Below are 27,341 nucleotides of genomic sequence, written 5' to 3'. Positions count from 1 at the left end.
TAGGGTCCTGCCACCTTGGCACTGCCTATTTTTTAGGTGGATAGACTAATTTACCAAAGAGAAATGAATCTCAGGATTGCAAAGCAGTCAGCAGGATTGCAAGCGTCAGTGGCAGAATTAATTGGTGTCCAGAGCTAAGGTTTTTTGACAATTCTTGAGAAAGTTTGTGACGAGAAAGGACTTTTTCATGCCTGGAGGATGGCTCTGGGCTAATCTCCCTTTCAGGTACCTAGGCTCAGTCCTTTTGTTTCAAGTGTGAATCTTAGTTCTTTTGATTCAGAGGAAGAAGTGCTAAAACTCTCAGGGGTCAGAGAGATTCTAGAGGCTTAACCTTGGGTTGGAAAGAGGGAGGGAGGGAAGTGAGTGGGCAGGTTGTGGGAAGGGACGAGGAGAAGAAACCCTGTGCCCTGAGTGGAAGAGGGAGATGGGCAAGGGAAACACATTTCCTGGGACTTAAAATTAATTGTTTCCATGATTCCTTTTTCTGTAATTCTAACCTAGGCAATTTTAATTTCAAAATACTCAACATTTTGCTAATTTTTTTGGCCATGCCCATGCTAAGCAGAAGTTCCTGAGCCAAGGATTGAACTTGAGCCACAGCAGTGATAATGCCAAGCCCACTAGGCTACTAGGGAACTCTTACACTTTCCCAATTTTAAAACCATCTAAACTCATATTTCTTATATCCTCCAGTACATTTGAACTTACAGTCCTGACTAATATTATTACTCAGCCTTTCTGTCATTTGACTTTGGAAGGTGTTATATAAAAACATGACACTTATGTATACCTTTAGCTATATGGTATAAGTCTAGAGGGAAAAATTCAGTCTCTCTCTGAATACTACATAGAAGGCTTTGTAAATTCAGCAAGTGACAGGTCTTTCAAAAATACTCGACTGTAAATCTAAGCACCTTGAAATAATCCCCAAGATAATGATGGGGGTGTGGAGGGTTGAGAGTATCAACTAAACTAGTGATCAAAAATGAAATCAAATCTCTTAGCTATTTAGCATATTCTATCTAGACCCTAAATTAGTTTTGCCTTCAGTGTTAAACCTTTGAATATTCATCCTTTTCCCTCTCCTCTCCAATAACAATAGTAATCAGCCACAGTGATAAATGTTTTGTGTATCTTTTAAAATTCACTGAAATTCTGTAAGGAAGTAGAATTGTCCTCATTTACTCAAAAATTACAAAGCTGAAAAAGAACTTAAATGGAGTGGTCTGATCTGATTCTTTTTCCTTTCCACCTCCCTCTCCCTTTCCTGCTGATTTAAGGAGGGCAACCTCATATTCGAATTTCTACCTTTTGCACTTTAATCTTAATAATGATTAGTTCCTTTTGATGGTAGTGAATCAATTTCTGCTTTTAATGTTGATTTATTTAATATGGGATTTTTAAAAAGTGACTAACCTATGCCACCTATTATATCTTTATAACATGAATTTCTTGGTCATTTTCTTTGCATTTAGTTTTGAGTATTCAAGCAAATTTTTTTCCTTATCTGTTTTAATTTCTAACAGATGAGAATCTTTATTATCAAAAGCAAGCAACTGAGGATATAATAAATAGGCACTTTCATTGCAGTTGATTTAAATTTGTCTGAGTTTAGAGAGTCGGTAATTTACGTCAAGAATTTAAATAATAATCATACTTTTGGCTTCAATAATTCCATCCTTTAAAAATAAATTTTCAGGAGGTCTGAAGTACAGATGACATATAAAAGTGTTCATCATAACATCAGTTCTTACATTGAATAAATTGTAATCTGCCTAAATGTTCTACAGTATATGACAAGTTAAATAAATTGTGCTAGATCTATAAAGAGGTATTAGATAGCCATGGACATGATGCTTATGAAGAATATGTTTAACATTGCAAAACATAAACTTTGGAGTAGTAGATCGGTGAAATAAGATAAAAAACCAAAAATAAACTTATGCATTTATGGCCAATTACATTCTACCAAGGAATATATAATGGAGAAAAGACAGTCTTTTCAGTAAGTGGTGCTGGGAAACCTGGACAGCTACATGTAAAATAATGATATTAGACCATTCTGTAACACCACGTACACAAATGAACTCATAATGGATTAAAGACCTGGGAGTTAGTTCCTTTTGTGGCTCAGGTGGTAATGAACCTGACTGGTATACATGAGAATGCGGGTTTGATCCCTGGCCTCGTTCACTGGGTTAAGGATCTGGCATTGCCTTGAGCTGTGGTGTAGCTTGCAGATGTGGCTCAGATTCTGCTTAGCTGTGGCTTTGGCCGGCAGCTGCAGCTCTGATTCAACCCCTAGCCTGGGAACTTCCATATGCCACAGGTGTGGGCCTAACAAAAAAAAAAAAAAAAGTTGTAAGACTGGATACTATCCACCCCTGGAGAAAATCAGGCAGAACACTCTTTAACATGCATCACAGCAGGTTTTTTTTTTTTTTTTTTTTGGATGTTTCCTACAGTAATGGAAATAAAGACAAAAATAAACAAATGGGACTTAAACCTAAAAGCTTTTGCACAGCAAAGGAAAGCATAGATAAAATGAAAAGACAACCCATAGAGTAGGAGAAGATACTTGCAAATGATGCAACCAACAGTGGGTTAATTTCCAAAATACACAAACAGCTGACATAGTTCAATAACAACAACAACAAAACCTAATTGGAGTTTTCACTGTGGCACAGTGGGTTAAGAATCCAGCTTCAGTGGCTCAGTTTGCTGTGGAGGTGTGGGTTTGAGCCCTGGTCTGGCACAGTTGGTTAAAGGATCTGGCATTGCTGCAGCTGTGGCATAGGTCACAGCTGTGGCTTGGGTTTAATACCTGGCCTGGGAACTTCCAAATGCCATTGGTGCGGCCATTAAAAAAAAAAAAAAAAAAAAAAAAAATCAAAAACAAAACCTATCCCAACCAAAAAATGAACAGAAGATCTAAATATACATTTCTCACCAGAGAGGCAAGAAGGTGGAAGAGTAGGGGGACACACTCGCCCTCTCCCACAAACACACACAAAAAAACACATCTACATGTAAAATGACTTGCACAGAACATCAACTGAATGCTGGCAAAAGAACTTAAACCTCCAAAAACGGCAAGAATCTCTTGACATAACTGGTTAAAACAACAGAAAAGGGGAGAGAGAGAGAAGGGGAATAAGGACAGAACTAGCACTCCCGAGAGGGAGCTGTGAAGGACAAAGGGAACCTACACCCTGGGAATTCACCTAACTGATAGAAAGATCAGCCAAGTCGGAGGGATCTCTGAGATGTTGAGAAAAGCGCAGCAGCAGGTCTGAGACCTGAAAAGCGGAGTGAGAGAGGCACAGATCGTCTGAACCACTGGCACGGACGCCACAGACTGAGATGCTCAGGTAGTGGCTGGGCACGGAGACCTAGGCTTCAGAGGTCAGTCCCTGTGAGCAGGCTGGGGTTGGTGGTGTGGAGACAGCCTGAGGGACTAAGGACTGGTGCGCCGCAGGCAGAAGGAGTGATATGCTAAGGACTGGGAAGTGGAAAGCCAAGACAGAGGGAACTTGGGAGAAGGTCCAGACCCTCAGGAGAGACAAGGAGCCATTGTTGGAGAGGGGAGAGGAGGAGGGGCGGGTTGCCATAGAAAACTCCATGTGCTTTAGCATGTGTGCTTACCTGCCAACTAGCAGAGAGCAGAGTGTTCACAGCACATTCCCTCCAACCCCACTGTGGCAGCTAGGAGCTGCCTGCCATCTGCGGTGGACTGGGTGGACTGGCCCCGCTGCCGAGGCACGCCCTGACCAGCCCAGCCTGGCTGCGGGAAGTGCCCCACTGCCGCAGCGTGCACCAAAGTGTGCAGACTACAATTTGGCCTCCCCAAATTCACAGGAAAAAAAAAAAAATGCAAGCAAGATAAAGAAGCTCAGAAACCCTTCCCAGTTAAAGCAACAGGAGAATTCAGCTAAAGCAGTCAACAGTGAAACAGGTCTCTGTAGTCTGACAGAGTTTGAGTTCAAAAGGGAGATAGTGAAAATACTGAAGGAATTAAGAGAAGATGTAAACAGTAATTCCCTCAGAAAGGAACTAGAAAATATAAGGAGGAGCCAAGAAAAACTAGAAAATTCATTTGTAGAGATAAACTGAGCTAAAGGCAATGAAGACCAGAATGAATAATGCAGAGGAAGGAATTAGTGATGTGGAAGATAGAATAATGGAAATCACCCAAACAGGACAGCATACAGAAAACCAAATGAAAAAACATGAAAGCAATATAAGAGACCTATGGGATAATATAAAGTAGGCCAATCTATGTATAATAGGAAATTCCAGAAGGAGAAGAAAAAGAAAAGGAGATTGGAAGTACGTTTGAAGAAATTATGGCTGAAAACTTTCCAAATCTAAAGGATACTGATTTCAAGATACAGGAAGCACAGAGGGCCCCAAACAAGTTGAACCCAAATAGACACACACCAAGACATTTTATAATAAAAATGGCAAAAGTTAATGATAGCGGATTATTAATTAATTATAAGGGAACCCCCATAAGGCTATCAGCTGATTTCTCTACAGAAACTCTACAGGCCAGGAGGGAGTATTAAGATACATTTAAAGTGCTGAAAGGAAAACATCTATCCAGCAAGAATATCATTTAAAATAGAAGGAGAAATAAAGAATTTCTGCAACAAAAGCTGAAAGAGTACAGCAATACTAAACCCATTCTAAAATACCGAAAGGGCTTCTCTAAATTAAAAAAATAAATAAATAAAAAGAAGAACTAGGATGGAGGAAACCACAATTAGAAAGCAGTCACTTAAATGAGCCACATACAGATCTAATCATGAAGATGTTTTTTTTTTTTTTTTTTTTTTTAAAAAAAAAGACATCAAAATCATACAATGTGGACAAGGGAAATAAGGAAATAAATAACTTTTTTTTTTTTTTTTTTTTTTTTTGTCTTTTTGTCTTTTGTCTTTTGTTGTTGTTGTTGTTGCTATTTCCCGGGCCGCTCCCTCGGCATATGGAGGTTCCCAGGCTAGGGGTCGAATCGGAGCTGTAGCCACCGGCCCACGCCAGAGCCACAGCAACGCGGGATCCGAGCCGCGTCTGCAACCTACACCACAGCTCACGGCAACGCCAGATCGTTAACCCACTGAGCAAGGGCAGGGACCGAACCCGCAACCTCATGGTTCCTAGTCGGATTCGTTAACCACTGCACCACGACGGGAACTCCACTTTTTTTTTTTTTTAATTTTAATTAAGTGTTTGAGCCTATAGGACAATGAGGCCAAAGCAAACAGTTATAGGAAGGGTTTAACATACTTGAAAAACAGGGCAATCAAAAATCAAAACCAAACATTACATTCACAAAACATGAAAAGTACTGAAGCATAAAATAAATGGAAAGCATCCAACTAAAAAGAAAGGAAGACTGGAGAAACATAGAATCAACTGGAAAAAAAGGTTTAAAATGGCAGTGAATAAACGTCTTCTCAATTATCACCTTAAATGTCAATGGACTGAATAGTCCAATCAAAAGACACAGAGTGGCTGATTGGATAAAAAAGCAAAAACCTACAATCTGCTGTCTACAAGAAACTCACCTGAGCGCAGAAGACACATATAGATTGAAAGTGAGGAAATGGGAAAAGATATTTCATTCCACTGGACAAGACAGGAAGGCAGGAGTTGCAATACTCACATCAGATAAAATAGACTTTAATGTGAAAGCTGTAAAGAAAGACAAAGGACACTATTTAATGGTTAAAGGATCCATTAAAGAAGATATTACAATTGTCAATATATATGCCCCTAATATAGGAGCCCTCAGATAACTACAACAAATGGTAACAGACATAAAAGGAGAAATTGATGAGAATACAATCATAGCAGGAGACTTTAACACCCCACTCACATCAATGGATGAATCCTCGAGACAGGAAACAATTAAAGCAACACAGATCCTAAAGGAAACAATAGAAAAGTTAGACTTTTCTAATTGACATTTTCAGAACATTACATCCAAAAAAATCAGAATATACATTCTTCTCAAGTACACATGGAACATTCTCAAGAATTGATCACATCCTGGGGCACAAAGCTAACCTCAACAGGTTGAAGAGTATAGAAATTATTTCAAGTATATTCTCTGACCACAATGGCATGAAACTAGAAATTAACCATAGGAAAAGAAATGAGAAAAAATCCGCTACATGGAGACTAAACAACATGCTACTAAAAACCAATGGGTCAATGAGGAAATCAAGAAGGAAATTAAAAAATACCTCGAGACAAATGATAATGAAGACACGACCACTCAAAATCTGTGGGATGCCGCAAAAGCAGTGCTCAGAGGGAAATTCATACCAATACAAGCTTTCCTCAAAAAAGAAAAGTCTCAAACTGACAACACACCACATAAATTAATTAGGAAAAGAAGAATAAACAACACCTAAAGTCAGTAGAAGGAAGGAAATCCTAAAGATCAAAGAGGAAATCAATGAAATAGAGATTCAAAAAACAATAGAAGAAATCAATAAAACCAAGAGCTGGTTCTTTGAAAAGGTAAACAAAATTGACAAACCTCTGGCTAGACTCACCAAGAAGAGGAGAGAAAAAACCCAAATAAAATAAGTGAGAAAGGAGGAATCACAATGGATACTGCAGAAATACAAAAAACCGTACAAGAATACCATGAACAACTATAAGCCAACAAATTTGACAATCTAGAAGAAATGGACAACTTTCTAGAGTCTTACAACCTGTCAAAACTGAATCAAGAAGAAATCAACTGAACAGACCGATCACTAGAAATGAAATTGAGTATGTCATAAAAACACTCCCTATAAATAAAAGTCCAGGACCAGATGGCTTCACAGGCGAATTCTACCAGACATACAAAGAGGATCTTATGCCCATCCTCCTTAAACTTTTTCAAAAGGTAGAAGGAGAAGGAAAATTCCCAAGGACATTCTATGATGCCACCATCACCCTAATTCCAAAACCAGACAAAGATACCACTGAAAGAGAAAACTGTAGGCCAAAATATAGACACAAAATCCTCAACAGTTTTAGCCAACCGAATCCAGCAACATCAAAAAGATCGTACACCGTGACCAGGTGGGATTCATCCCGAGTGCACAAGGATGGTTGAACATATGCAAATCAATCAACATTATATACCACATTAACAAAAGAAAAGTCAAAAACCATATGATCATCTCAATAGATGCAGAAAGAGCATTCAACAAAGTCCAACATCCATTCATGATCAAAACTCTCACCAAAAGGGTATAGAGAGGGAACATACCTCAACATAATTAAAGCCATTTATGACAAACCAACAGCAAATATAATACACCTTGGAGAAAAGCTGAAAGCCTTCCCACTAAAATCTGGAAGAGGACAGGGATGCCCACTCTCACCACTTTTACTCAACATAATATTGAAGTCCTAGTCACAGCAATCAGAAAAACAAAAGAAATTAAAGGCATCCAAATAGGAAGAGAAGAGGCAAAACTGTCACTGTATGCAGATGACATGATACTATTAGAAAACCCTAAGGACTCAACCCCAAAACTACTTGAACTGATCAACAAATTTAGCAAAGTAGCAGGATATAAGAACATTCAGGAGTTCCTTTCGTGGCTTAGTGGTTAATGAATCCAAATAGGAACCATGAGGTTGCCGGTTCAGTCTCTGCCCTTGCTCAGTGGGTTAAGGATCCGGCATTGCCATGAGCTGTGGTGTAGGTCACAGGCACAGCTCGGATCAGCCATTGCTGTGGCTCTGGTGTAGGCTGGCACCTGCAGCTCTCATTAGACCCCTAGCCTGGGAACCTCCATATGTCATGGGTGCGGCCCTAGAAAAGGCAAAAAGAAAAAAAAAAAGGGTTAACATTCAGAAATCAGTCACATTTCTTTATACTAGCAATTAAATATTAGAAAAGAAATACGAAAATAGAATACCTTTTAAAATTGCACCCCAAAATGTCACATACCTCAGAATACACCTGACCAAGGAGGTAAAGGACTTTTATGCTGAGAACAATACAACATTCCTCAAGGAAATTAAAGAAGATGTAAAGAAATGGAAAGATATTCCATGATCCTGGGTTGGAAAAATTAATATTGTAAAAATGGCCATACTACCCAAAGTAATATACAGATTCAGTGCAATCCCTATCAAATTACCCATGACATTTTTCAGAGAACTGGAACAAACAATTCAAAAATTCATATGGAACCACAAAAGACCCAGATTGCCAAAGCAATCCTGAGGAACAAAAACCAAGCAGGAGGCATAACTCTCCCAGACTTCAGGCACTGTTACAAAGCCACAGTCATCAAGACAGTGTGGTATTGGTACCAAAACAGACAGACTAATGGAACAGAATAGAGAACCCATAAATAAACCCAGACACCTATGGTCAATTAATCTTTGACAAAGGAGGCAAGAACATAAAATGGGAAAAAGAAAGTCTTTTCAGCAGAAATTGCTGGGAAGCCTGGACAGCTGCATGCAAATCAGTGAAACTAGAACATACCCTCACACCATGCACCAAAATAAACTGAAAATGACTTAGAGACTTAAATATAAGGCAAGACACCATCCAGCTCCTGGAGAACACAGGCAAAACATTCTCTGACATCAACCTTATGACTGTTTCTTGGGTCAGTCTCCCAAAGCAACAGAAATAAAAGCAAAAATAAACTAATGGGACCTAATCAAACTGACAAGCTTTTGCACAGCAAAGGAAACCAAAAAGAAACCACAAAGGCAGCTTACAGAATGGGAAAAAATAGTTTCAAATGATGAATCTGACAAGGGCCTAATGTCTAAAATATACAAACAGCTTATACAACTCAACAGTAAAAAACCAACAACCAATGGAGAAATGGGCAAAAGACCTGAGTAGACATTTCTCTAAGGAAGATATACAGATGGCCAACAAGCACATGAAAAAACGCTCAACATCCCTGATTATTAGAGAAATGCAAATCAAAACTACCATGGGGTACCACCTCCCACCAGTCAGAATGGCCATCATTAATAAGTCCACAAATAGCAAATGCTGGAGAGGGTGTGGAGAAAAGGGAACCCTCCTGCACTGTTGGTGGGAATGTAAATTGGTACAACCCTTCTGGAGAACAGTATGGAGGTACCTTCGCAAACTACATAGAACTACCATGTGACCCAGCAGTCCCACTCTTGGGCATATATCTGGACAAAACTTTGCTTAAAAAAGACACATGCATCCATATGTTCATTGCAGCACTATTTATAGTAGCCAAGACATGGAATCAACACATATGTCCATTGACAGATGATGAGATTAGGAAGATGTGGTATGTATACACAATGGAATACTCCTCAGCCATCAAAAGTCACAATGCCATTTGCAGCAACATGGAAGGAACTAGAGACTCATACTGAGTGAAGTCAGGAAGAGAAAGACAAATACCACATGATAGCACTTAATATCTGGAATATAATATACAGCACAAAGGAACCTTTCCACATAAATGAAAATCATGGACTTGGAGAATAGACTTGTGGATTGCCAAGGGGGAAGGGGAAGGAGTGGGAGAGACTGGGAGCTTGGGGTACATAGATGTAGAATGTTGCCTTTGGGGTGGATTAGCAGTGGGATCCTGCTGTGTAGCACTGGGAGTTCTGTCTCTTCACTTATGATGGAACAGGTAATGTGAGAAAAAAGAATGTATACATGTAAGTGTAACTGGGTCACTATGTTGTACAGTAGAAAAAAATATGTATATATAAAAGATTGTATATATACATATATATATATACATTTCTCCAAAGAAGATGTGCAGATGGTCAGTAGACATATGAAAAGATACTCAACATTGCTAGTTAACAGAGAAATGCATATCAAAACTAAAGTGAGGAATCACCTCACACCAGTCAGAATGGCCATCATCAAGAAATATATGCCATATATCCAGACAAAACTCTGCTTAAAAGAGACACATGCACCCGCATGTTCATTGCAGCACTATTCACAATAGCCAGGACGTGGAAACAACCCAAATGTCCATCAACAGATGATTGGATTCGGAAGATGTGGTGTATATATACACAATGGAATACTACTCAGCCATAAAAAAGAATGACATATTGCCATTTGCAGCAACATGGATGGAACTAGAGAATCTCATACTGAGTGAAATGAGCCAGAAAGACAAAGACAAATACCATATGATATCACTTATAACTGGAATCTAATATCCAGCACAAATGAACATCTCCTCAGAAAAGAAAATCATGGACTTGGAGAAAAGACTTGTGGCTGCCTGATGGGAGGGGGAGGGAGTGGGAGGGATCGGGAGCTTGGGCTTATCAGACACAACTTAGAATAGATTTACAAGGAGATCCTGCTGAATAGCATTGAGAACTATGTCTAGATACTCATGTTGCAACAGAACAAAGCGTGGGGGAAAAAAATGTAAATGTAATGTATACATGTAAGGATAAACTGACCGCCTTGCTGTACAGTGGGAGAAAAAAAAAAAAAGAAAGTATATGCTAGAGAGGGTGTGGAGAAATGGGAATCCTTCTACACCCTTGGTGGGAATGGAAATTGGTGCAATCACTGTGAGGAGTAGTATGGCCGTCCAGTGATCCCACTGCTGGACATTTATCTGGAGAAACTTCTAATTTGAAAAGGAATGTGCACACCAGTGTTCACTACAGCACTGTTTACACTAGGCAAGACCTGGAAGCAGCTTAAATGTCCATTGATAGAGGAATGGATAAAGAAGAATTGGTACATACATAGAGTGGGATATTACTCAGCCATAAAAAGAATGAAATAATGCCATTTGCAGTGATATGGACGGACCTAGAGGTTATGATACCAAGCGAAGTAAGTCTGAGACAAACATCATAGGATACCACTTTTAAGTGGATTAAAAAAAATGATAGAAATGAACTTGTTTACAAAATGGAAATGTACTCACAAATATATAAAACAAATTTTTGGTTACCAAAGGGGATAGCAGGGAGAGGGACAGAGATAAATTAGGAGTTTGGGATTAACAGATACACACTACTACATGTAAAAGAGATAAACAGCAAGGACCTACTGTATAGCACATGGAACTATAATCAGTATCTTGTAATAACCTGTAATGGAAAAGAATGTGAAAGAAAATAGAAATATATATGTATAACAATCATTTTGTTAATACACCTGAAACTAACACATTGTGAATTAACTACATACTTCAATTTTTAAAAATGGTTAAAAAAATAAAATAAAAGGGAGCAACACACAAAACTATGATACAGTTTCACGAAAAAAAAAATATATATATTTTTTCGGGGCCACATATGTGGCATATGGAGGTTCCCAGGCTAGGGTCAAATTGGAATTGTAGCTGCCACCTAAGCCACAGCCACAGCAACAACACATCTGAGCCGCATCCGTGACCTATACCACAGCTCACGGCGACACTGGATCCTTAACCCACTGGGGAGGCCAAGGATCAACCTGTATCCTCATGGAGTCTAGTCAGATTCCTTTCCACTGAGCCACGACAGGAACTCCAGAAAAAAATTTACTAATAAAAAAAAAGACTGGGAAAATCCACTGATTTTCATGGTTTAGTTTCTATAATACATGAACATTTATTATCAGAAACATATTTAAAAACTCAGACATTTATATGGAGAAAAGTTCGAAATCAGGAGGCTTCCTTTCATTTATAAAACATTAAAGAAAAGTACAAATCTGTGCTAAAAGCATTCCTTTCCTTCAGAATTAAAGGCTGCATAACATCTTTGGTTTTGAGAAATATACAACTTCAAGTCTAAATCTAGTTAGTACTTTTTGAATTAGAGAAAGTTGTGGTTTAATACTGTTAAAATGTTAACTGCTCTTTGGAAACAGCAGAAGCTAAAAGCAGAAGCTAAAAGTTTCATAAGATTTAAAATGACAGCATTTTTTTTTTTCTCAAAAGTTGCCAAAGTTGTAATTTTGTTTGTACCTTACAACTTAAATGAGCAGTAATAAAAAACAATGTATTATTTGCATGTAGTTGATAGCACAAAATGATTTAAATTTAGCAAGAAACAAACTCTTTACAGTTATTTTAGATTCATGGAAAGGAAATCTGGAATAAGCTAGTGCATTTATGATCAAAATTTCGGGGCATGATTTTGCAGGAATGACATTTATTTCCTAATATGTTGACAAAATTAACTTTTTAAAACATTCATAAATGTTTTTTTAAAAGTATTGCTAACTGTTGAAGTCATTACTTTACACGATGATGGAGATCTTTCTATTTCATCTATCTTATAGATATTTGAGATATTTGGACCTGTTGCGCATCCATTTTACGTATTACGGTTTAATTCTTCAGAGCACATTGAGAGTAAAGGTATTAAAATAAAGGACACTATGTATTTTGCTCCATCAATGAAAGACTTTACCCAGTATATATTCACAGAAAAACTTAAACAGTAAGTACTTTTTTTGGCATGTTAACTCTTTTCTAATGTTTGTTTTAGGAATAATTCTTAGTGATGTGGTTTCTTGTAAATAAAAGCTATTTGTCTTCCAAAGAGTGCATTTATCTTCCTGGTAGCACCTCTGAGAACTACAGTTATCAGATTTTACAGGTAGAGATCATTTATATCTCTTGCCCAAAATGACAGTACACGTGGGCCATGCGCATTTTCTTGTGTGATTGAATCTGAGCTGCAGCTGCAGTCATGCTGGATCCTTTAACCCACTGTGGTGGGCCAGAGTTCAAACCTGCACCTTTGTGGAGACATGAGCTGCTGCAGTCGGATTCTTAACCCACTGAACCACAGTGGGAACTCCCCATTTTCTGAATTTTAATTCATTAATTTTTCCATTGTACTTTCTTTTATATACATGCTACTTTAGTATTAATATTATAACGTTTTTAAAAAAACTTTTATTTCTTTGGGTTATATTCATAGGTTTAACTATTTAATAAAACTTTACAATTCTCAAGAGGAAAAAAGAAAATGAGTGAATTTCAAGTTGTTTATAAATTGTAAACTTAAAGAAGAAAACTGTAGTGTTCCTGGAGAGTTGTGTATCAAATTGAGATTAACAGAGTTGACTTAACAGTAGACCAGTGCTCTCCATTCTACCTGTAGATGCCTGTGGCATGTGGCTGGTAATATTTCTGCATATTTATGCTCCCACTGGTTAGTTGTATATTTGCCAGGTGTAAATTGTGTTGTCAGGTGTTAGCTGTAGAGCTATTTATATCAGTTGAATTTGTTTTTATAATTGCATAATTAATTATTGTACCAACCAGTGTCAAATGGATTCAAGTAGAATAGCTTTTTCTATAACCGTAAGTTGAATGCTTTGGAAGGATGTAGTGAATATGAACCAATAAAAATATTGTCCAATTAGGGGTGGAGGCAAAGACCCCAAAGGATTGAGGGAGGGTGGGAGAGTCTCAAATCCCAAAAGACATGGTACTTGATTGGACGCCCAAAGCCTTTTGAAGTCCAGCTCTATTCCTGTTGGAAACCTGAAATACAGGTGAAGCCTGAAGCTTTGGGTCTGCAGGAGATTCAGAGGAATCCCAGTTGGGGGGAGGTAGCCCTAGTGGCTTGTCTAACAAAGCAGCCCCAGATGCAGGGCACAAGGCGCAAGGAAGCCCTCCATCACTTTCAGACTGAATTCAGTTTGAGCTTCAGTTATGGGGAATAACTCTGAAATGAGATGAACATTCTGCTCCTGGTAGTTGATCAAACTTATGTTTAAGAATCCTCATACTTATCTGAAGGAACTTGAGGTGCTCGTCAGCCTGTGGAAGGTTAACGTTTTTGTGTAACTGTTGACAAGAAATGTGAATCAAATAGACAAGTCATAATGATTTTAGTATGTTACAAAATCATGCATTAAGTAATTACATTTCATTCTGTTTTGAATATTAGGATGTCGCTCTGGATGTACCATATGTTTAGCTTTTAACAGATAAAGTATTTTAGCTTAAACTGAATAAATCAAACAGATTTTCTGAAGATGTTTTTAGAAGATTTTAAATAATAGAAGTAGTCTTTGTTCTTGATTTTCAAGAACAAGAATTTTGTCCGACAAGAAAAAAACAAGAAAATAAAAAGTTGGCTTGTGGGTGCAGAAGCCCACCTAAAGAAGACTGTTTGGGTCTATTTTTTGTTTCCATCACGGGGACTCCTTTACCTTTGAGGTGGAGAAGCTTCTCTTCAGTTTTACTGGCCTCTGGAAAGGCCAATCTTAGCCTTTTCTTTTCCTAGCCTTTTTAATCTTAGCATCCCATGAACTTACTCTCTTGTTAAAGATGCTATTTTAAATGTTGCTTGATCTTTAGTTAATTTTGATTTTCTGTGGTGATGTGTTAGTTGGAGAACTTTTCTTGTTTATGACTTTTAAAGGCTCCAGGCTAAGGGCACTGCAGGGCATGAGATGGTATAAAGAGGGGTCCTGGAGCTGTATTAAATGAGAGGGTGTAAAAGGATGCTTAAAATTCTTTTTTTTTTTTTTTTAAGTTGCAGAAAAGTCATTAATAATGATGCCTTGTTTGTAATGTCGAAGTTCCAAATTAAAATTTTTGAGCAGACTTAATGATTTTCATGTTGTGCCAGCCCACTGATATCTGTAAATTGGTTTTAAAAAATTAATGGGTTGATAATTTTAATGAATTCCTGAGAATCTCATAATTTTGAGATTCGATTTCAAGCAGTGAGGACGACATCTACTGCTAATACTTTGCAATATTTTAATGTAATTGAATAACAAGATGTTGTTGAACTCCAAAATCGGGCAAGATTTGAAAGATAAAATTAAAAGTGAGTGTCATGCTTACTGTAATGCTTATTAGCTGAGGGGTTGCCTGTATTCATTGTTGTGTACTTGGCACCTGGAACAGCAGCAAATGACCGAGAGCTGGTGCTGAACAAGCATTTATTGTGGGCACTTTATGAGCTGAGTGCAGGTGCGTAAGGGCGTCAGAAGCAGAGCACCTGAGGCTCCCAGGACGACTTTGCCCTGCACCTCTCGGCCTTGGCGTCTCATTCCCATTCTCCGTCCTAGTGTTATGTGTGCCCTTCCCACAGTTTCTAAACAAGGGGTAGACCACATAAATAGGTCATTATTCTTTGCCCCGTTTTCATATTTATTGCAAATTAAGCATTGCGCTTAGCTCTTCTACTTTATCATCTTCCACATTATTACGTTATAAGCACTAACGGAGACTTTGATCCTTTGACCTTTGTTTTTTCCCCTAGGGATAGGGGGTCAGATGCCTCGTGGAAAAATGATCAAGAACCACCACCAGAAGTAAGTATAAGAGGGTCGGACTGAGTCCTGTAAACTGTCCTTTTTGACCTGGAGGAGGCCCCTCTGCTTCTCCCTAGTCACTCTCTTCTGGAGCCTGTGACCCTCCCTCTCCCAGGTCATCTTTCAATAAGAGGTGTTGATCATTTCAGGAAAAATAAATGTTTTTTGCTCACATTTTAGTAATTATCCCCTTATTTTTTTCATAATGTCCTGTTTTTATCAATTTTGTTGATACATGGTGAAGGCAAAGTTGTCATTATTAAAAAAAATTTTTTTTGATGTTCCTGTTGTGGCTCAACAGGTTAAGGATCTGTCTCTGAGGATGTAGGTTCAATCCCTGGTCTCACTCAGTGGGTTAAGGATCTGGTTGGTGTTGCCATAAACTGCAGCATAGATCACAGCTACAGCTTGGATCGGGCATTGCAGTGACAGTGGTTTAGGCCTCAACTGCAGTTCTGATTTGATCCCTAGCCAAAGAACTTCCATGTGCCATAGGTGCAGCTATAAAAAGAAAAATTTAAAACAAGTTTTTCTTTAGTAAATCCACCATGTGGAACACAAGACTATTGATGGTGCTTTGAATAAGCAGCCTTTTTTTGGGTGGTGCAAAGTGATTAGAGTCTACCTACCTCTTCTTTTTTACAGTGTAATTACCTTCCTAAAAGAGTGCTCTTATTCTTCATGAATCCGCTTCAGTATGTCTTATAAAGTAGCTTGATGCATAAGGTCTTTAAGTTTTTAAAATATAAACTTTACAACAGTGAGGGTGTACATTCTTAAATACTGTATAAACTTATGTAATTCTTGTAAGTCAGAGTTCTTAAATGTGCTCAGTAGTTCTGATGAGGTTTCTCAGTGTTGTAAATTCTTGGTATTTACAGATTTGACTTTGCTTATTTTTGATGTTCTCAAGCAGTGCTGAAGGTTCATGTTCTGTGCTTATCTCTGATTTTGCTGAGGCCTGAGTCAGGGGATGCCCACTTAGAGGTCACCTAGGCATCCAACCTTCCTGGCTTAGCATCCGCATTGCCACAGGATTATGTTTTCTGGTTTGTGTCATGTGTACTTGTAATTTCCACTAAGACCGTCAAGATTCACTTAAAGCACTCAGGGACTCACAAGGGTCTTGAAATCCTTGTGCAACCAAATAATATAATAATATATCCCTATTGTTTCAGATCTAAGCATTGAGGTCGCTAATTATAGAATCATTAATAGTTTATAAAATTGGCTTAAATTAATAGTAAAATTAAATCCCAGCATACTTCATTTGAAGGTGGTTGTTTTTTCCAAGTATTGATTAAATGTCTCTTTCCATAATATGAATATCTCTGAGATTGTAAAGTTTATTTTATGATCAGATTTTGTAATATAGTATTGCCTGGTCTTAATTGTGTATTAGAATTTGGAATTTGTGGGATCTAAACTTAAAGAAAAAATCATGCCATGAAAATAGGAAATATTGAACTTGCATAAAGAAGCATAATAGGGAATACATCTTATTTATCTCTGCATCCATCTGTAACATATGAATACATAATTTGAGTTGAATAAATGTTTAGAGACTAAGTTTGAATCAGTTTGTATACAAGAAATGTAAATTTTTCTCTGATTTTGAGAGATAATAAAATATCAGAAAAGTAGTCTCTCTAAAATATTGCCAATTAAGATTCTTTGATATATCCCTCCTGCTCTTAGGATAATGCACAGTTCTTGAAAATGGTCCAGTAAGGGTCTTCACTAACTTCTCCAGTTTCATCATGTCATTTTGCTCTATAAGAAGTTTTCACTTTGTCTTTTGGACCACTTTTATTTCTCTTAATACACCGTTGCTATGCATGTCTTACTCCCAGACACCAAAAGTGTCCCTTCCCTTGATCATTGCTGATTCCTCACTGCGTCACCAGTATCAAATCTTCCTGGCCCTTTTCCCTTTAGCCCCATGCTCCCAGAGCACTAAGTCATAAGCACTTGTTTATTGGCCTATTAATCTATTCTTTTATTTGACTGCACAGTTTCAGAAAGGAAGGTCTTCCATCTGATCTCAGTACTTTCTAGTATCTGGCAGATGTCAAATTTAATATGAGCTTAAAAATGCTAGCACATTAAGATCAGTAATAAAAGATCATGTATTTGAAGGTACTAAAATTAGCTTATATTTTTGAATTTGATTATGGATTCTGAGGTATGTGAACTCCTAGTTCATGGAAGATTCAACCTAGAATATATTTCAGCAAAACCATACTGAGAATCCCATAAAAGAATTTTCACATATATTTTGTTTCTTCCTTTTAAATACGAACGCATATATTCACAGCCTGTTTTGATATTTTTTTAAAAATGGCCACACCCCAGCACATAGAAGTTCCCAGGCCAGGGATCAAATTCTCGCCATAGCATCCTCACTGTAGCAGCGGTGGCCCACGCTGCTGCAGTGGTAATGTCTGATCCTTAACTGCTGTGCCACAGAAGAACTATTGCTTTCATATTTTTACTGAAATGATGTTTTCTGAAATTAATATAATAATTAATATCGAATTCCAAGAAATTATAGAAATGTTACATAGCTTCTAGGTTTGGTTTTTTTTGTAGGCTTCTAACAGTGGATCCCAGTTCTTAGGAATATCTAAATTTTCTACCTTGTATTTTGAAATGATTTCCTTTTGAAAGTTGGATGATGCATGGATCTGCTTATCAAAAGTCTTTTCCTCCAGTCCTATCTAAATAACATCCTGGTGATTTTCTCCATACTTTGCCTTATCATTGCTTGCCACTATATTATTTAAAAAATTAATACCTATAAAAGTATTTAGAACATTGCCTGGCATATAATTGGTATGTTTAAATTTTTGAATGAATGAAAGGTAAAATATTATCTTTCATTTTTATATTAGATTTGATAATTCTTGTATTTGTTTATTCCTAACTACTTTCTTTAGCATTGTTTGGCAGCTGGCACCATGAAGAATCTTGACTCTGTGCTGAAAGCCAGATGTTTTTAGCCAGGGAATACCCATATCTGAAAGATCAGCATTTTATAGTTAGCTATCTGAAACTGTCTGGGAACTTAAAAACATCTTAAGCACTCATCCTGATTGCTAACCTGTGTTAGAGTTCTTAGGCATTTCTCAAAAACTACTTGCTTTTTCTATCATCTAATTTATTTGAATATTACTAGTAAATATTAAGAATTGAAAAGGGTAACTTTCTTTCAGGGTCATTGTTAAATAATATAATTTTTCTCCTCACCTCCAAGTATGTACCACTGAATCTGTGAATGCATGTGACCTAGTCTGTATATTTTTCTGTGCAAGGCCTTAGATTTCAGTGATGATGAAAAGGAAAAAGAAGCCAAACAGAGGAAAAAATCTCAGATTCAAGGGCGGAAAAAGTTCAGATCTGAATTTAATGAACCAGGTGAGTAAATGTAATAATAGTCATTTTCAATCTTCATTTACATCTATGTAAGTTCCTCAGTAATAAACCTGAGAGAAACATCTAGATTTCTCTTTGCTTTCTGTCATCTGGCTAGCTTTTGAGGTAGCCTTGATCAGGGGAAGTCGGAGTCATGTGTTGTTCAGGGGTGCTTTTCAAGCTTATGGATGTAAAAAGAGCTCCCAGGGCTAAAAGGCAAACTGGGCCTGGTAGAATCATTTGTGCCCATCAGTACTTTTCTCTTTTTTTTTTTCTTTTTGCCATTTCTTGGGCCACTCTCGCAGCATATGGAGGTTCCCAGGCTAGGGGTCTAATCAGAGCTGTAGCTGCCGGCCTGCGCCAGAGCCGCAGCAATGTGGAATCCGAGCTGCGTCTGCAACCTACACCACAGCTCACGGCAATGCCGGATCCTTAATCCACTGAGCTAGGCCAGGGACCAAACCCGAAACCTCACGGTTCCTAGTTGGATTTGTTAACCACTGCACCACGATGGGAACTCCCCATCAGTACTTTTTTCTTAAGAAACATACTTCTTTTCCTGATCCTCTGACCTTTTGGATTCATTTAAAATTGATAATTTTAAGCCTTATAAATGTATAATTATTAAGATACACTGGAAGTTAAAGAAAAGGTATTACTAAAGTTTTAAACAGTAATTTTTTACAATTAAGAATTTTAATTTAGAGTCATAGTTGATTTGTAATGTGTTAGTATTTGCTGTACAACAGAGTGGTTCAGTTATACATGTATGTTCTTTTTCGTTGTCATATCTTTTTCATGATTTTTTTTTCCATTATGGTTTATCACATAATAGTGAATATAGTTCCTTGTGCTATACAGTAGGACCTTGTTATTTATCTATTCTGTATATAATAGTTTGCATCTTCCAGTCCCAAACTCCGAGTCCTTCCCCTCACCCACTCCCTTCCCTTGGCAACCACAAGTCTCTTTTCTGTGTCCACGAATCTGTTTCTGTTTAGTGGATATGTTCATTATTTGTGTCATTTTAGACTCCACATATAAGTGATATCATATGATGTTTGTCTTTTTTTGACTTCACTTAGTATGATAATCTTTAGGTCATCCCTGTCATTGCAAATGGCATTATTTTCTTTTTCATGGCTGAGTAGTATCCCATTGTACATATGTACCATAACTTTATCCATTCTTCTGTCAGTGGACATTTAGGTTATTTCTATGTCTTAGCTATTGTGAATAGTGCTGCTGTGAACATAGGGGTGCATGGATCTTTTTGAATTACAGTTTTATCCGGATATAGGTCCAGGAGTGGGATTGCTAGGTGCTATGGTAGTTCTATATTAGTTTTCTGAGGAACCTCCATGCCATTCTCCACAGTGGTTGTACCAATTTACATTTCCACCAACAGTGTAAGAAGGTGTCCTTTTCTTCACATCCCCTCCAGCATTTGTTATTTTTGTAGATTTTTTTTATTGATGGCCATTCTGACTGGGTTGAACTGATACCTCATTGTAGTTTTGACTTGCATTTCTCTCATAATTTATTGATATTGAGCATCTTTTCATGTGCCCCTTGGCCACCTAAACTGTATTTTTGATGTATTAAAATTAATTTGAATTTTGTTATCCTTTTTTCCCTAAAGGTGAAGATTTTGCAGAAGTACACCAGAATTGGAATGTTCACAGCTCTGCCTCGGAGCCTTCAGCAGGCTATTGCAACAGAGAATTCACGCGGGGATTTTCTCGGGGTAGACACCCTCGGCCTTGCCCTGGCCAGCCCCCACTGCCACAGTTTTACCACTCAGGACCCATGGCGCCTCAGGAGACCCCAGGATTTCCACCTCAGAGACAGGATAGTCTCGTGATGCCACAGTACCCTTTCCCTCCTCCCGTGTTCGACATACACAATTTCTCCCTTCCTCCCCCTCCCCCACCCCCGCCGCCACCGCCTGTATCTGCAAACATGGGTTGGGCTACACCTGCGGTGGCCCCTCACCAATTACTTCCCTTACCATACGCCCTCCCTCCACCCCCACCACCCCCACCACTGCCTCCTCCCTCCTCTTCTGAAGATAGTAATTCTTCTCATTTTGGACCTTACTATTAGGTGGATGTATGCATTTCCTGAGAAATGTGGACTTTGTATATTATATGGAAAGGATTTTTTTTCTAAAGAGATTATGGAGCTAGATTTTTAAAACACTGTAAATTACTAAATGCTTCCTTCACTTGTAAGTAGTTGAGGTATATATTCAGTTGATATATGTATATTATAACCTTTGTGAAATTGTATTCATGAGAATTTAACTTTAAATTGATGGGGTGAAAGTCCAATTATGTAATATTTAATTAAAACTAAACCCTGCCCAATTAAAGATTATGTAAAGATCTAATAATAGACTTGGAGCAAGTTCCATCATGTATTAAACTATGCTGAAAATAATTGTCTTCTTGGTGTGTCTGAAAATAAGGTAAGTCTTATTAAAAGCCTTTAAACTATTTTTATAAACTTGTACTTTGAAAGTTAATTTTGATTATAAATATGATTTACCAATAAATTTAAATGTAGTATTTTTTTTTTTTTTTTTGGCTGTTCCATGCATGTGAAAGTTTGTAGCCAGGGATCAAACTTGTGTTGCCTCAGTGACTCAGGCTGCTGCATTGACAGTGCTAGAACCTTTACCCACTGTGCAAGATAATTCCTGTACTATTGTTATTTTTTTAAGCAGTGAAGCATACAGAGAAGAAAGCCTTACATATTAGAAGCATTATCTATATGTAGAGTTAATATTTGTTTTATATAAATGAGCTTTCCATTATCTGTGCAGATTTTTTCCAATATTTGGGCAAGATCCAGTAGGCTTTACTATTTAATCACTTAGACACAAGGGTTATTCTCAGTAAAGTATGTTACACATTCACGGTAACATGTGAATACTGGGAGACTGTGTCTTCCACATCCATTTCTCAGACCCTTGGATGCCTGGCAGGGGTTAGGTGCTTAGTAAATATTTATTGAATGACTGATTGAATTTAGAGCTTTGAATTAAATGACCAGTGGGTATTCTTTCACGTTTCCTGTATTCATGAAACATAAATGTAAGGAAAGCCCAGAATATCAGAAGTAGAAGAGGCCTTGGAAAGTAGGCTGAACGAGCCCTCACTTAACCATGGAGCAGCCTGACTGTGGACCCTGAGAAGTCAAGTCACTAAGATTGCTCAGCGAGCTGCAGGGGTTAGACCTAGTTCTCATTCTCAGACCAGCACTTCGTACTCAGTGTTCTCCACCCTTCGTTCCTTAATTATATATTATGGAAATATATGTGTGCCTGTTAGGGTCACCTGTGATTCACCTCAGGCCTGTGGACTCACCTCCCCACGGGCTGAGGAGCCTCTTTGGGGTTCCTGGGCACTCGTGGAAAGGTTCCTGCCGTGGTGTACATGGACCTTCTGTGTGTTGTGCTTTGTGATTCTTTCCTGTAGTATTATTGCACCTTCTCTTTAGGACTTGCTTCGTAGATTATGGGACTAAGGAAACTAAAGCTCTTTCATGAGGGTGGGGAGCATGAGATGTTGCTGTCTAGTTAGCAGTAAGTCAGTAGTGGTTACAATCCCTATGGCATGTAGGAAATCTCACCTCTGTGAAAGTAGAGAGTAGCTGTTTAATATACCTGAAGACACTTGGAGATGAATGATGCAGTTCGGTCTCTGCTTTCAATGAAGCTGCTACTTAAACACTTAGGTCTAATTTGCCTTCCTCCCGGTACTTAATTCAGGGCTTTTCAGAAATCACTGAAGCTTTGGATAGTTTGTTAAAAATGCACATTCTTGGATTTATCTTAAAATTCAGTGTATTCTGAGAGAAGACCCAGGAAACCCCTTTGAACAGGTCCCCCCAGGTGATGAATTTAAGGGTTTATTCTCAGTCTATGGAGATTTCAGGGTAGATTTATCTACCTCAGTTTGTTGGCCCTTCTCTCTCGGACTGAAGAGGTTTCTGCTGGGGTGGTGGTAAGGTGGGGGTTGACGGGAGAAGAGAGAAGATTGTGGTTCAGTTGTATATGTGGTACCTCACTTGGTTCTCAGCTGTATCTTCAGCTGTGTGATGTTTGGAGTTTAAGAGGAGGAACCAAGTTGTCTCTTATTAGAAGAGAGAAAAGTACAACTTTCATCATCCCCATCTCAATCTCAATCTTAATTAACAGTGCTGCCTTTAAAATCCTGTGGATCTCTCGACTACTAGCCAGTATAAAGTTAAATGCTTTTTTTTTTTTGGTTTTTCAGGGCTGCACCTGTGGCATACGGAGGTTTCCAGGCTAGGAGTCGAATGGAAGCTACAGCTGCTGCAGCCATGGCAGCTCCAGATCCAAGCCACATCTGCTACCTACACTGCAGCTCATGGCAACACTGGATCCTTAACCCACTGAGTGAGGCCAGGGATCAAACCTGTGGCTTCATGGATGCTAGTCAGATTCGTTTCCACAGCTGTGATGGGAACTCCAAGGTAAATACTTAAATGTTCTCCACATAGTGTTTCTTTTCTCAAACAGAGAATTCTTTATATAAACCTATAATCAAGTGTATTGACTTTCACGTGATTGAATATAGATGCTTTTTGCACATCTGCCATTGTAAATATGGTAAAATGAAATAAGAATTACTGCCCAAGCTAATGTATTTGTTTTATAAGATGAGTAACTCTCCTTTAAACAGAACAGTGAATGTGGTTCATGGTAATTGGATGACTTGTCCACATATTAGAATAAACACTGAAAGAACCAAGTGGAGACCTAGAGGAGGTATAGTTTCAGAACTTAACAAAACACATTTCTGAGACAGCAGTGAAGTCATAAAGTTGAATCCTGAAACACACCCGTCTCTTCTGTGAAGTTGGACGACTATAGATCCTACCCCATAGCAGTGAGTGTGGTGCAGGGCTCCCCACCCCTGGGGACTCTGGAGACTTTGAGAAGCTTCATCTTTGATCTGTTTCTCCCCACCCCCACCCCATTCCTTTTGTGCTGTAGTTGATAAAACTAAGTCCATAAAAAAATTTCAATACGTTTGGAGTTCCCATGGTGGCTCAGAGATAAAACCTGACTAGTATTCATGAGGACGCAGGTTCAATCCCTGGATTTGCTCAGTGGGTTAAGGATCTGGTATTGCTATGAGCTGTGGTGTAGGTCACAGACGCAGCTCGGATCCCACTTCACTGTGGTAGCGTAGGCTGGCAGCTGTAGCTCCGATTTGACCCCCAGCCTGGAAACTTCCATAAGCCATGGGTATGGCCCCAAAAATTAAAAGAAGTTTTTTTACAACATGGTTGATGAATAGATAGGATCTGAGTTTCAATCACTTTAATAAAAAAGAAGCAGTATTTAAAGTCCCCAAGTGTTAGAAATCTTAGTGTGTTTTTTAAGGACAAGTTTTCTTAAGACATTACTTTGGGGAGAGAAAAATCTCAGATCTAATGTTTCATTTATATTCTCTTTCAACAGTAATTAGCATTTGCTTTCAGTTTTATGAATTTAAACATTTTAAGACAATACAATTAACTGGCTTAAAGCTTACTGGTAATTATTTTCCATGCTATCCCATAGTTGAGTTCTTTTCTGTTGCTTGAGAAATAGCCAGGACACTGTCCTTAGGTGCTCATCTCAGTACATGGAAGAAGAGTTAGAAACTAAAGTTTTGTAGAGTGAATTTGTTGTGTTCACATAATATGTGGTCACAGCATCTCTCTTCTGACGTTGCATGTTTGATTCCAAGGATAATAAGCTCTCAGTTCTAACTTAAAAAATAAATACTTGCAGTAGAATGCAATCTGGAAAGTAAAATAATTAGAAGTCATTGTAATGTTGCAGGTGCACTATGATTTAATACATTTTACATTGTATGATTTAATACATTCAGAATAAAAACAGCAATACACATTTGTGTCCTTTTCTGCAGATAAATTGCCAATATTCCAAAAGCCTTTCTCTGCTTGTCATCCTGACCTATTCAGAACCTAAATTTATTTAGCAATTACTTTCCAGAAAACCAGGGAAATGGTGACTCTCTTGTGCCTCAAATTAAAGTTGAGAAATACCTTAATACCATCTATGAGGACAAAGTACTTGTTTGAGCTACTAGTAGCAATGAAATTACATTTCTGACTCTGTGCCCTGTACCAAAATTGTTACATTGATGGGTTAGACATGTACAGTTACTGTCCTGGAAACAAGGTACATGTTTGTGTATCAGATGGTAAAATAATGAAAATGCCAATTAAGAAAAATATCAAAAATTTATTCTGCATGTGCAGTTAAAAATGTATATATAAAATATGAATGCTTATGTATATATAAATTTGAAGATTAGTACAAAAAGTCTATTGTGCATATTTTAGTTGCTCAGTATCTTTTATTTCTACTCATAAGGTTGATGAAATGGGAATAAATATTACATTGGCTTATTTCATAGCTGGTTGTATTGCACCAGCCCCTGAAGAGAAGAGACTTAAGTGGTAAAAGTTTTTTATCTGTATTGAGGATGGAGGGGCTAAACATTGATTAAACAAGAGATTTGACCTGAATAGTAATAAAATAATACAAAGGAACAGGAGTTGTGTGGCTCAGCAGGTTAAGGACTTGACATAGCAGCTATGGTGTAGGTTGCAGATATGTCTCCAATTTGATCCCTAGCCCAGAACTTCCACAGGTTCAGCTCTAACAAGAAAGAATACAAAAGAACAAAACCTGTTAGCATGGAGTCCTATTAAATTGTGATAGATGGATGTCTTGGAAATAAAGGTGCTTAGTACCCATGGCTAGTGCCATGTGTAGAACCATTGCCCTCATAAATGTTGGCCTGACTGTGGTCACGCTAAACTTACTGGCAGAAACATAAGTTCAAATTAATTCTGTTAGCAAAATTGTGGGCTGGGAGTTCCCATTGTAGCTCAGTGGTAACAAATCCAACTATTATCCATGAGGATGCAGGTTTGATCCCTAACCTCGCTTAGTGGATTAAGGATCTGCATTGCAGTGAGCTGTGGTGTAGGCTGCAGTCGTGGACTTGGATCCTGAATTGCTGTGCCTGTGGTGTAGACTGGCAGTTACAGTGCCAATTCGACCCCCAGCCTGGAAACTTCCATATGCCACAGGTGAATTGTGGGTGGAAAAATATTTAAGGGCAGAGGGAAATAACTGTAGGTGTTAACTTTATTAGTGTGTTCAAATACTGTTTATGAACTGTATGAAGTTGTCTGTGAAATGGCCATTTCATATGGTTCAATCTCATATATAGATGAAAGAATATATTACTCCCCATGTTTATTTTTCTTCAGTGAACATCTCCCTGCCCCATTCTGCAGGACACACTTTGGAAATACTGTCATAGAAGAGCTGGAAGAAATTCATGGTGGGGCACATTTCTCAGAGGTGTCTGGGCTTGCTAAGAAGACCATGGGGCCTGGAAGTAATATTTAATGTACTGTATTAGGTTAGGAGTCTACTGTTCTTTAGTTTTTTAATGTGGGATTTTTTGGTTCCCCAGTGTTCTAGAACATACTAAAAGACTGTGAGAGGTGCATTTTTCTAGGACAGGATTCCTGGCTTTCCTCTTTGTTTTTAAAGAGAGAGAAAGGGAGAGGCTGGAGAGAAGCTCTCAAGGTATTCCGCTTTTGGAGTGGGTAGAACACAAAGGTTTTTCAAATTTGATAATGCACAAATCCTTTAAAAAACTGTTGTGAAGGCAAAGAACACACTGCATTGGAAGACACTGAATTAAACTAAAATTTTGGAGTTCCTCTTGTGGCTCAGCGGGTTACAAACCCAACTGGTATCCATGAGGATGCAGGTTTGATCCCTGGCCTGGATCGGGGCGGGGGGGGAGGTTGGGGTTAAATAGCCAGCGTTGGCATGAGCTGCATCATAGGTCGCAAATGCAACCAGGCTCCTGTGTTGTGGCTGTGGTGTAGGCCAGCTACTGCAGCTCTGATTAGACCCCTAGCCTGGTAACTTCCATATGCCTTAAAAAGCAAAAAGGAAAGAAACTAAAATTGCCTTCACTGAAAATGCTTCTTTGATTTCTTACAGAATTTTTATATCTGCAACATTGTATATGTGCATACATTCCATTTAAAGAAACTTTGGCCTAAGCAATGTTCCATTTCAAATGACTATAGGCAAAACTTCCAACTAGTTTTTGCCAGAAGGGGAGAAAGTATTTAATGAAGAAAACATCTTCCCAATGTGTCTGCTCAGTAGGGAGTTTAGATAATTTAGACTATGAACAGGAAATCACTCTTACACTAAAAGAGGCACTATCTTCGGCTTAACAAATTTAGTTGTTCAATCTGTGTTTTACAAAGCTCCTTCTAGGCAAACTGATGAAGATTGAAAATTGAGAACTTTTGCAGAGTTAAGGACATCCTACATTACTGAAAATACAGATAAGCAACAAAACAGTAGTCCATGACATGCAGTAGCCCAACAACTAGTGTCTAGAGAAGACAAAGTTTAATTGAGCAAGTAGCTGCTGACAGAAAACATTACCATGGGAACAAATAATAAGGACTTAGCATTGGGTGATTGATTCTTCCAAGTTGACTGGAGAGTTTAGAGAAAAAAGAGATAAACTCA

At 38.2% G+C, this 27,341-nt stretch overlaps 1 protein-coding gene across 2 annotated transcripts in view; it reads left to right on the top strand.

The window, feature by feature from the left end:
- NAF1 (nuclear assembly factor 1 ribonucleoprotein) overlaps positions 1–21,272 on the top strand; it is a 40,531-nt gene extending 19,259 nt beyond the window's left edge. The window contains exons 5-8 of one of the 2 annotated variants that reach the window (XM_003129014.6): positions 12,296–12,456; positions 15,250–15,301; positions 18,616–18,718; positions 20,358–21,272. In XM_003129014.6, the coding sequence (XP_003129062.3) occupies positions 12,296–12,456; positions 15,250–15,301; positions 18,616–18,718; positions 20,358–20,821 (780 nt within the window). In that variant the 3' untranslated portion in view covers positions 20,822–21,272. The remainder of the gene's footprint in view (positions 1–12,295; positions 12,457–15,249; positions 15,302–18,615; positions 18,719–20,357) is intronic. The other variant, XM_021101311.1, reaches the window with a different exon arrangement.

Source organism: Sus scrofa, chromosome 8 (assembly GCF_000003025.6).
Source record: "Sus scrofa isolate TJ Tabasco breed Duroc chromosome 8, Sscrofa11.1, whole genome shotgun sequence".
In the NCBI taxonomy this organism is placed as follows: domain Eukaryota; kingdom Metazoa; phylum Chordata; class Mammalia; order Artiodactyla; family Suidae; genus Sus; species Sus scrofa.
The sequence above is the reverse complement of the archived record's forward strand: the minus strand, read 5'-3'. Positions and strand labels throughout refer to the sequence as shown.